This window comes from Natator depressus, chromosome 10 (assembly GCF_965152275.1).
Source record: "Natator depressus isolate rNatDep1 chromosome 10, rNatDep2.hap1, whole genome shotgun sequence".
NCBI classification, from domain to species: Eukaryota; Metazoa; Chordata; order Testudines; family Cheloniidae; genus Natator; species Natator depressus.
The window spans coordinates 61,904,957-61,917,309 of record NC_134243.1 but is presented as its reverse complement, the minus strand read 5'-3'; the positions used below and the strand labels follow the sequence as shown (position 1 = coordinate 61,917,309).

The 12,353-nt window shown below is 42.8% G+C and overlaps 1 protein-coding gene across 4 annotated transcripts in view; it reads left to right on the top strand.

The window, feature by feature from the left end:
* Window positions 1–12,353, top strand: part of SCG3 (secretogranin III) — a 40,168-nt gene that overhangs the window by 17,389 nt on the left and 10,426 nt on the right. For 3 of the 4 annotated variants that reach the window (XM_074966346.1, XM_074966342.1, XM_074966344.1), the window contains 2 exons: window positions 8,470–8,553; window positions 9,284–9,412. In XM_074966346.1, coding sequence (XP_074822447.1) covers window positions 8,470–8,553; window positions 9,284–9,412 — 213 coding nt within the window. The remainder of the gene's footprint in view (window positions 1–8,469; window positions 8,554–9,283; window positions 9,413–12,353) is intronic. The other variant, XM_074966345.1, reaches the window with a different exon arrangement.

Here is a 12,353-nt window from a genome sequence, read left to right as displayed (position 1 = left end):
ACCCAGGAATCTCCATGTGGTTCAGCTGCAAAGATTTTCTCTGGTGGAAAGTTTTGAGGACACAGGGAGTGCAGACCCCAAACCCTTCAGACCCTGGGGAAATGCACCTCTGATCCCATGGGGGCACTGACTCGCTGTGCTGCTCTCATGCTGTCTCTGCTACCATTTGGGATGCTAAAGTGGGTGTTCTTTCCTTGGCCCTCCTGCACAGTGCCCCTCAGAGCTCCACCACAACACAGACCAGTGCCCAGGAGACACAACCTGGACTATAATTGGGAGACACAAGGACACAGCTGAGTACACTGCCAAGCTTGTGCAGTATTCCTCAATACAGTCACTCCAGACACTGAGCCTGAACATGTTCCCACTGAAACCAATGGCAAAATTTCCAGCTACTTAGGTTGGATCAGGACTGGGCCAATAGCGTAATACAGAGAGCAGAAAAGTGTCCAGCAGCCTGTTCCTCTTTCAACCACTGTTACTGCATCTGAATTGCCAGGTGAAAGCCTCCCTGTCAATGTAGGATACACACAGGTTGGTGAGTGTAACTTACATGATGAGCGGAAGGAAGGATGGGGGCTGTGGCAGGAGTGTATAAGCAGGTGTGACATAAGGAGGGCACCCCATGAATATAATTAAGCCTTATCAAACCCCTCATTACACAGTGCCAGTTGCTGTTCTTGCTACAACCTTCTGCCCCCATCAATGAATAAATTACATCTACTTATTTGCACACACTCACCAATGTTTAACTTTCACCACCATGTAGGTCACCTCTCAGTTTGGCCCTAAGCCTTCCATCTCAAAAAAGGGATGTGTTGGTCAGCCAGCCCTCCTGGGTCCTGAGGGCCAAATCCACTCCTTTGCACCATAAAGAGGCACCAGAGGGATGGTCTGGATCCATCCACTCTTATCTAGAAGGACATTGGGGGTCAGTCTCCCTTGGCCAATCTATGGGACGGCATTGAATTCAACAGCCAAACAAGTCAAATGGTTTTCCTGCTTTCCCCAGAGACGGTGTGGCGCTTGTGTGGGTTGTCCCAGAACAAAAATTCCAATAATGACCTGACCCTACATTTCTTTCCCACCCAAAGCCCCAGAGGCTTCAAGTGGGAGTTCTTCAGTCTGGTGAGAGTGCCAGATCTGACTCCAGAAAGAGCCAATGGCAGCCCCAGATTGAAAAGCATGTGACGGCCGGCCTAGGACATGGCACTGAGATTCTGAAAGGATTTGCCCCATATTGTATTGTATAGATATGGACATCTTGGGCCAAGAGAGAAATCTGGGTGACATGTGAGATCATAGCATATCCACAGGCTCATCAGCTATAGGGAGGTTTCAGTTATTTCAGTATTACTAGTCCCCTCTCATTGAACCACTCCTCCCTCATTGACTCTCCAAACCCCATGAAACACCCTTTCAACTAAAAAGAGGATATTACGTTTCATTCGTCTGTTCTTGCAAATACCATGGCTCTTTTTCTACGTCCCTTTGCTGACTTCTTCCCACTCTCTCTGCTGGATCTCCTAATATCTTCTCTGTTGATGTTTAGTTTCTCTGATTCTTGAAAGCCCAGTGCTTTGCACCCTGTCACTTTTTTTTTTTGTTTGTGGTGAAAAGATCATTTTCCTTCCCCTTTGTTGTTATTTAACAGCTCAGCATAAGAACTGCCTTCTGGAGTCAGTGTCTCTGTAGGCACATCTGAGCACTGAAACCGTACATGTGGGATTAGGACTAGGATGTTGGCGGGGGAAGGTGCCATTTATCTGAATTTCCCAAATTAAATTTCTCCCCTTGAGTTACAGCTGGGTTTACATGACCCCTATCCCACTCCAGTGCCCTTCGCAAGATGCATGCTATCAAACTGTTACTTAATGGGCTGCCCAGGCAGTATGAGCAGCCTCACAGAGGGAGAGGTTTAGATAGGAGGAGGAATTGCATCATATGGCTCTTGAGAGATTTCCCATCTGGCTAACCTCAGAGTGATGTTGTTGAAATCCTCTGGAGCAGGTTTCAGAGTAGCAGCCGTGTTAGTCTGTGTTCGCAAGAAGAAAAGGAGTACTAGTGGCACCTTAGAGACTAACCAATGTGGTTCTCAACCTGCGGCCCAATCAGCACATAGCTGTGGCCATAGGCGCTGGTTTGTAATGGCACTGGTGGGTGCTCGACCCCCCTTTGCCCCCATCCCCACCCGACTCCACCCCTGCCCTGCCCTCTCCTGCCCCCATTCCACCCTCTTCCCCAAAGTCCCCGCCCCAACTCCGCCCGCTCCCTGCCCCTATTCGACTCCTTCTCCAAATGCACTCCCCGGTCCTGGCTCTTCTCTGCCTCCTCCCCTGAGCATGCCATGTTCCCACTCCTCCCCGCTCCCTCCCGGAGCTTGCTGTGAGGGAGGTGGAGGAGGTGGAGTGGAGGTGAGGTGGGGTGGGGAGCTTGGCTGCCGTTGGGTGCAGAGTACCCACTAATTTTTCCCCGTGGGTGCTCCAGCCCCGGAGCACCCACGGAGTCGGCACCTATGGCTACGGCCCCCTGTGACATCTTCAGGACCATACAGGTAGTATATATATTGTGTGGAGGTGGCCCACACAACACAGAGAGAGCTGCATATGCAACCCACAATGGTAAATAGGTTGAGAACCACTGCTCTGGAGGGCGCCGCATCTAGCTATCCCGAGCCGCAGGAAGGAGTTAGCCTGATGCCCAGCCTTTGTGGTAGGGGATTAAACAGGAATAACAAAGGAAATCCTGACACTGCTTCCGCCTCAAACAAACAAATTAACTAACTCTTTATTGTGATGTCCCCCTCAGAGTGTCCTCTCCTTCTCATTGCTGATTACCAAGAGAGCAGTGTGTGAGGCTGCATCTGTCTCCTTTCAGACCAGCCTGCCCCTCTTGGCTGATTCATTCCATGATGCCCCCACCCGGGATATGTGACCTGACACGACACTCTCATGAGTGGTAATGGTGAGGCTGCAAACACTTGGTTGTGACACCACGCAGGCAGGTTCTAAAGGAGACATGTTCACATGTAAAAATATTCTGGTGATAAGTGTGTTGGGAAGAAGTACCAGAAACATGCATGACAAATTCACAAGGCTTAAGTAAGAATTGGATATTTATTCTGCCAGAATTTCCCAGTGATCCTTGTGTTCTGACAGATGATCAACAGTAAGAAGGAGCCACACCCCAGCCTCAGGGGGCAGTTTTGCTGGCCACATGGTGTACATACATGACATACAGCCATTACTTTTTTTAGGAAGCCCTGTCTCCTGCTCTCCCACACTTCACCCTTGAGAGTGAGAGTTCCATGTTTCTTGCAGAATGTAGCGGTCAGGGGAGGTTATCATCATGGAAAGGGCAGGGTTCTCTTAGGTAGCTGGGGCGAGTTCTGTGGATGTTTGTGTGTTTATGCCTATGTATGGCCTGGATGTCACAAAGGCATGGGGCAGCACAGCTAGAGCTTCACAACAAACAGTAGAGGCCTCAGCCTCCTAGCCAGTGGCAGACTGTCAGCATTCTGGTCCTGCACCAGTGCCCCCTGTGGGTGTTGATGGGTTATACACTAACTCCAGATCTGGTTACTCAAGTGGCTGTAGCACTCTGAAGGGGATGGAGTCTCAGCTCTCCGGCCGAGTCCCTCTGGATGCTTACCCCTTTCGGGACCTGGGGAACAAACAAACAGCATAGCAATGGGGAGTCTAGAAGGACCTAAAAGCTATGGTCTGAGCTGATGATATGGAGGCAGACTCCCTTGGTAGAAAATGATGTGACAATAGTTGCTAGATGTTCAAAGTATCTCCCTCTTCCCACCATCACCTCTGTCTTGTGTGGGTTCAGCTTCAGCCAGCTTGCTTACATCCAGGTGCTGGTTATGGCTGGCCAATGGGACAGCTGGAAATGGTGCTCCTTGTGTCAGAAGTAATGAAGATGTAGGGCTGGGTGTTGTCTGAATGTTGCTGCCATTTGAGACCATGGTGCCTTAGGATTGCTCTTTTAACTTGGTGTGGATGTTAAATAGGATGGAGGAGAGACTCGACACTCCAGAGGTGAGTTCTCTGGAGGCAAAGGGGCAGTTACCTATCACTATCACATCTCTCTGCAGTATCCCTAGAGGAAGGATGTGGGCCATTTCAGTGCTTCCCTCTGAGGAAGGACAGTAGTATGCCATGATCAGTGATGATAAATGCCACAGACAGATCCAGATGTCCATAGATGTGTCACTGTGGACATTTTTCTCCTGTCTATGGGCAAGAGTGAATCATCCATCAGCAAAACCAGTGCTACCTCCATTCCATGACTGCAACCCACCTCTAGTTCGGTGCTGGAGGCCCATCTCTAGCTACTAGTAGTTCATATAACCCCTTTTTGATGGGGTGAGATATGTGAAGCTGATTAAGGGCCAAATACTGCATTCAGTTTCACTGGTGAAAAGCCATGGAAGTCAACAGAATTACTTGTGTTTACATCAGTGTAACAGAGAGCAGAATTTGGCCCAAATTATTGAGCCAGCCTGACATTCCATGCAGGAGGGAGCAGTGAATCATATATACTCAAGTCAATACATAAACAATTACTGAGCAGACTTGCATCTTGTGAGAGATGGAAAGAGAGCTTGCAAGATCTCTCAGATCACCCATTGCAAGAAGCAGGAGAGCCTTGTTGAGCTCTGCTTTTCTTGGTGACTGAAACATACATCAACGTACTGGCAACTATCAGCACAAACTCTTATGCTGAAGCCTGCTACAGCATGTTAAACTGATTTCTTTACCTGTAGTTAAGATTGCTATCAGGAGCTATGATCATCACATTCTGTTTAAAAACCCAGCATTTCTATGCTGCATGGGAACAACACAACAGAACAAGTCTTTTGCAGAAGTGTTATTTAATGCCATAAATTTTTGTCATCAGTCAACTTTCAAATAAAGTTGACAAGTGAACAAGGTTAGAATGTGAAAGTGCCTCCTAGGCACAGGTTGATTATGCAAAGAAATTATGTCTTTCCAGGAAATGTTACAAAACCCTGGAAACCCTCATGAAAAGATCTGTACACAGGGACAGAAGTATCAGCGTTGGATTTCATTATTCATTCAGCTAAACTTTAGCATGGGCAGATTACTCACTGCCCACTAACAAGCCCATAGTCATTTAAGTAATAATAATTGGCTCTCACAACAATAATTGGCTCTTACACAACAATTTCAAAGGGGTTTATCACAATAGATTAGTATTACTATCCCATTTTACAAATGGGAAACTGAGGCAGAGAGGTGTAAGGCTAATCATTTTTAAGGGGGCCTCTGATTTTAGGTGCCTTCGTTTTTTGGGTGCCCAATTAGAGAAACTTTGGGCCTGATTTTCAGAAGAGCTGCGTTCTCACATTTCTAGCTGAAGTCAGAGGAAAATGCGGTACTCTGGACCTCTGTAAATTTGTCTCTTGATGTCTCAAATTGCATACCCAAAATAAGAGGCCACTTTTCAAAATGGCCCCAGTGACTCACCCAAGATCAAAGAGTAAGCTAGTGGTAGAGCTGGGAGTAGAAACCAGATCTGCTTGATGTCTGGATCTAACCATTAGACAACAGTGCCTTCATGATAGTTAACAACATTCTCAAAGCCTATTGCCCTTGGGATAGATGTTTTACTAACCTGAGTCACATCCATTAGCTCCTTAGCTCTTGTTTTGTTGTCTTGATTAGTACCATTACAAAGAGGTGGCCAGGCTGACAAAAGGTCAACACCTTTATGAATTCTTTCTCTGTAACAAATAGGTTGCTAGGGTAACCAGACTAGAAAAGTCATCAGATCTTGTTAGACCACCAAATAGGACATTCAGTTGCTTAGCTACTGGCCCTGCACATGTCATTTCTGAGATGACTCACGCCATTAATGTAACTCAAAGCAAACATCATTCAACCGTGGTCCATCCACATCTGATGGAAACACCAGTGCTTTGAAAAAATGAAAACTGCTGGGGGGGGGGAAGGGAAATTAATTTGGAAAAAAAGGAAGCAACCAATCCTCTTTAATAAGAATCTGGCCTCTTGGGTAATCGTATCACTGTTGTGTGTGAGAATGTGTCATTGCAATCCCCATTAATGGCTTGCACAGCTAACTCTCAATATATGAAACTGAAAATACAGTAGTTCTCTAAATGTTTATATTAATGTTAACGTGCCATGCAGCTAACTAGGCAGCTTCAAAGTTTTGCTTGTAAAAAGCACTCCCTATTGAAAGGGTTTCTATAAGAAATTGTCCACATCTACTTGTGAGGACTAGAGTTTTATACATCAGCTTTTGAAGATTAAACTTTTTTCTTTCATCATGTTTTGTTCTATGTTGATTTCAGTGACAAACCCCAATTTACTAGTGGTAAACAATGCTAATTTTATATATATATATACTTGCATTGCTGGTGAACAACAGACATTATTGACTTGTGCACAGAGTACTCAACAAGACGATAACATGTATTGTTTACCAGCAATAAATTGAGTTGAAATTGGACTGCACTGATAATATAGAAAAATACAAAGAAATGTTAGGCATGTGGGTGGGAATTGCAGAAGCAGTGAAGTGACTGAGGAGCACAAATCCCATTGGGTCTTGTAGATTATCATGTAATTAGTTATGCTTTTTCATTTATATTGTGGCGTTAGTCTATAATTTGCTTGTTCTTTCAGCAACCTTTTAAAAGTACAGTTGAACATCAATCCACAATTCTATACTTAAGAACATAAGAATGGCCCTACTGGCTCAGACCAAAAGTCCATCTAGCCCAGTATCCCCTCTTCTGACAGTGGACCATGCCAGGTGCCCCAGAGGGAATGTACAGAACAGATAATCATCAAGTGATCCATCCCTTGTAGCTCATTCCCAGCTTCTGGCAAACAGAGGTTAGGGACACCATTCCTGCCCATCCTGGCTAGTAGCCATTGATGGACCTATCATCCATGAATTGATCTAATTCTTTTTTGAACCCTGTTATGGTCTTGGTCTTCACAACATCCTCTGGCAAGGAGTTCCACAGGTTGACTCTGCGTTGTGTGAAGAAATACTTCCTTTTATTTGTTTTAAACCTGCTGCCTATTAATTTCATTTGGTGACCCCTAGTTCTTGTGTTATGAGAAGTGGTAAACACTTCCTTATCTACTTTGTCTACACCAGTCACGATTTTATAGACCTCAATCATATCTCCCCTTAGCCATCTCTTTTCCAAGCTGAAAAGGCCCAGTTTTATTAATCTCTCCTCATACGGAAGCCGTTCCATCCCCTAATCATTTTTGTTGCCCTTTTCTGAACCCTTTCCAATTCCAATATATATTTTTGCAGATGAGGCAACCACATCTGCACACAGTATTCAAGATGTGGGCGTACCAGGGATTTATATAGAGGCAACATGATATTTTCTGTCCTATTATCTATCCCTTTCTTAATTATTCCCAGCATTCCATTCGCTTTTTTGACTGTTGCTGCACATTGAGTGGATGTTTTCAGAGAACTATCCACAATGACTCCAAGATCTCTTTCTTGAGTGGTAACAGCTAATTTAAGTTCTAAACCAGCAGCTGCTCTGTGAAATTTTTGAGTGGTTTAATTCTGGATTGCTAATTATGTGTGTAATTAAATACAATATCTAAAGGGTTTCGTTTTCCTTGTACTAATATGCACTGATTGCATCTGAGGTGTTAATGTTTTTCCTTCTAAGAGCCAAATTCTGCTTTGACTTTTGTAGGATACAAGAGTTAGCCCTAAAGATTTTTAAAGTACTAGAAAGTATTGTTCTACAGGCTCCTAGGGCCACATAAAGTCTCCATAGTCTGCTAAGTTTTTAATAAATGTTTGTTTTCTGCGGCACTTGTACAAATGCTGTTTTAATCTAGTGAACTTTCTAAAAGTTGATTCCAGTTTAAATATCACACAAAACCTTTTTACTGGACTAATTTCCCAACTAGACTATAAAAGCACTTGTCAGAGAAACTGTTCAGGGGAATATGCTCCTTCCAGGAAAAAGAAACATGCTGTTTGCAGCTTTGATTGAGATAATGTCTGTAATTGCACAGATCCATTCCTTACACCACAAGCAGTTGGTAGGCACAATGTGGTCTGTATTTTTTGTCAGCTCATTCACTGAATCAAAATGGAAGAAGAGTCTGGATGATTTAAATACTCTGAATAGATCTACATTCTCTTGCTGTATTTTATGCATATTGGTATTATTTAGTGCCCATATTATCATGCTGTAGCATATTTTCTAACTTAAAAATATTCAAAGTTCTCTGTAGCCAAATAGCTATTCTGTTACTTGGTAATCAATTGCCTTTACATTATGTCTTCAGTGACAAGAATTATTAATTCCTTGTTTAACCCTTTTGTTTTCTACAGGCAATTTAACCATGTTCTTGCACAGGTGGGTAATCTGGGCACTGTCATTTTCAGTATGAGAGTAACTAGATGTTTTTCATTTTCCAGAAAACTTGGATGCAATGATAGCTCTGCAGACAAAGAGTAAACTTGAAAGCCCCCTGACCAGCACCAAAAACAAGCTACTAGCAGGTATTTACTCTGTTCCTCTATCTCCTTGCAATCGCTGTTTAATAGCACATTGTTGTTCAACCTATTTAGTTATAAGTAAACTAATTGCACGAGGTGTCAGACTGGTAATTTAAGGGTCTGAGCCTGCAAAATGCAGGGCTGTAACTATCGTGTCTATGCTGGAAGGAAGGAGTTGTCACATAATGCCAAAACCTCCAAATCTTTATTCACAAGCGTCCTTATTCCACTGGGGACTATCCGTACTTCAGTGACCATTACCCATATGCAAGGACAACCCTTGTGTAATGCTTTGGAGGACCTGGCCCTAGACTTCGATGGGTTTGATTTCTTTGTACGCACTGCAATACAAGAAAAAAATAAAGACTGGCCCCATTCTGTGGATTGTATGGCCTGATCTAAAGCCCATTGAAGTCAATGGAGAAACTCCCATAATCTTCCATGAACTTTGAAACCAGCCCTTAGGGAATATATATGATTATATCTTAATTGACTGACTTGAACTAGTGTTTGCAAGAGAAAATGTAGGCATTTTCAGTGACCAAGGCAGGAGATGACCTTTAGAGATGCACCATTTTCAGGCTTCTATGAGTTTCTTTCTGAATCAATAGTCAAAGTCTTTGAACTTCCCAAAAGAACATGCTAATGCTTAGCAATGAATGATGTGATTTCAAAACACTTATGGTACGTATGGTACAAAAGTAAGGGAATGTTCTGATTGCAACTTCTTTAGATAAGAGCAATGAAGAGGCAGACAGTACAAAGGAAGAAGCAGCTAAAATGGAAAAACAATATGAAACATTGAAGGATTCCACAAAAGTGGAAGAACAAAATACAGCAGGAAACAATGAAGAACCAAAAGGTACTCTTGCTATTAGCCTGTGCACCGAATGATTGGATTTTTTTCCTGGTCAGGCTAGCAGTGGATTACATACACAGCAGAGTAGCACAGGTGTGTGGATACAGCATAATACCACCACTGGAATAATTTTTTAATGAGACAAGCCCATTGGTCCTGTGTTTAGCACTCTGTGCGGGCATGGGACCAATTCCTATTCAACTCTTGGGTCTGAACTCTCACTCTGTGAGCTGACATGCTTGTCGTGTGCATGGTGTTTTGATGAACAATCAAAATTTTCCATTGAACGCAGACATTTTTCATAAACATTTTCATTTAATCAAAAAACAATATCCCATTGATGGAAAGTTTTCAGCCAGCCGTAATATTAATACAATTCCGTTCATGCATATGTGACCTGCTCTTCCCAAATGCACCCAACACTGCTGGGCGGCAGACCTTCATGAATTTCAACCCAAACTAGTGAATTCCCTAGCTCTCCTCTGCATTGTGAAGTTTTTTCTTTATATATTCTTTGACCCCTAAACTGATTGGAATTGCTCAGGCCTTTCAGATAAGCTGGTTCTGAGTAATGACAATTCTAATTTAGCACTTTGGCTTAAATCCAGCAGTCTGTATTCCCTGCCACCAATCCCCAGTCTAAACAGCCTGGAATGATTATTAGTATCCTTAAACTACCCTAGTGACTGAAGTGGAATATCAGCAGCCTCTCTATGCAAGAGCATAATTCTGTGTAATGTAAATGAGATACACATACACATCGAGGGAAGAAGAGATCCCTTCAATGTGAATGCAGTATAGTCACATGTATATTATCATTTAGTACTTGTTTAAGCACTAGATATGGTTGGCTCCATGTAAAGCAGAGGAAGACAGTCTCTCTGCCCTGAGAAGTTTCTCGGTGCAAATTATTTTGTTTAAAACGTATTTTAAAGAGCCTGGATAGTGCAGCCGTGTACAGTGGAGTCAATCGGAATTATATTGTTGAGTCTAATGAGAGAGCAGGATTGGGCCTTTGATCTGTTTTGAATCCCAAAGGTGCTCAGAAAAGAACCCAAAATGCTTATTTTTAAATTATGAAAATAAGACCATATGAGTTTAAAACAGTATTTTTTTCCCTTTTCTAAGATTTTTAACCCTTTGCAACTTAAGGTTTTTAGGAATGAATGAAAGAAATTCATACTGGAATGATTAACAGTCTCCTTATACAGGCTTGCTTGCTGACATCTGTAAGGTCAAAATATCATTAATTTAGTCCATTATCTGCAAAAAAGAATGAATTAATTTATTAAATTGGTTAATTACCATTTTATGAATATTATAGTCCCTTAACATGATTCTTTAGCAATCCCAATGGCTGAGTGAAGATAACTCGTTAGTGTAGTTGTGATTGCAGTGTGTATGCAGCTAGTGTATTATTTAGTAAATATGATCCTACCTCAAAAGATGTCTCTAGCAACAGTACTGTTTTCTCATTTTGTCTCCTAAAATGTATTTTATTTTGTTTCATGCTATTCCTAAGCCTCTGCACATAGGCCTTGATTCAGAAATGTACTTAAGCATATGCCTAATTTTAAATACACAGATCCATGTGCCTAGCTGAACTATGGCCATAATCCTTTATTACAGAATTTATAGCCTACATTAGGAATCAGATCAAATGCCTTTTAATACACTAGTGCAGTGAGATATTGCTTCTTTGCATCTGTGGCATTTTAGTGACCTAAGATCATTGGTGCGTTCAATATTCTGGACTGAACATATTGATTTCTCCACTCTGTGTTATGAGAAGCTGATATTGAAAGGCAGTGAGTTGTCTGTTCTACAGAATGAAGCAATTTGGATGGCCCTCTGCTAGACAGTGAGGGTGCTTTTAACAACCATTGTCAGCCTAAGCAATTGCCTTTTCAAAGTGATGCAGAACTTTATGTTCTGGCCGTAAATTAGCAGCTCAAAGAGGAAACAGAGCATTGATACCTGTTACCATGCCAGCTGCCTCAACACAGCATTTAATGTTGCAAGCAATGGCAGGTTAGCCTGACCATAAGCTACTCTTTCCACAGAAATCCATAGTAAATGGAAAAAACCCAACTCTGCTGGCATACCACACAGAAAATCCACGGAAAACAGCATGTCTCGCCAGTGTGTATTTCAGACACGGAATGACCCAAAATCCAAAGACAAGCACAAATGTACTTTTAGCTAAATCTCTTGTGTCAAGGCACTTCCATAATGCCCATCACTATCGTGTTTCAGCACCTCTCAAGTATTTAAATAGAACTGTAACACTTTCTCTGTATAATTCTTTCCTTGCAGCTTGTAGGAAAAATACTTTGATTCCTTCATAGGATTTTGTGGTTGGTGGTGGTTTGTGTGTGAGAGAGAGTGGGTGTCATGTGTTTGTGTGTAGGACTTACTGAGGGAAAGATAAGTTTTGCATGTGTTCTGCATTTAGCTACGAGAGTGGCAAGCTCCAGGGTCATTTGTATCTGTTGCTGGGGTGCGTTCTATAGTCTAGTTACATCTCCCATGGACCATCTGTCTCTTACACTCACAAGCCTCCTCAATGGTCAACAGTTTCTTGTTCCAGTAGAAGGTAGCTGTCATGGGAGGTCGTGGTTGCAGAGACGGGTGATTTGTTCGGTAACTGAGGCCAGTCTTATGGAGGACTTTGAACATCAGAGCAGAATCATTGCAATGGATTCTTTGTTCACTGATGAACCAGTACCAGAGAGTGATGAACTGGGATGATATGTTTATGGCAACCTGGTTGCCAAGCTGGCAGCTGCTGTATTTTGTATTGGTTGGAGCTTTTTCAGCATATGTGGTTTCACTGCTAGATATAACGAGTTGCAATAATCAAGCCTATAGGTCACAGTTCATGAGTCACCATACCTAGGTTGGCACCCAGTAGGATGGGGTGCACTCTTATAGCCAATCACAG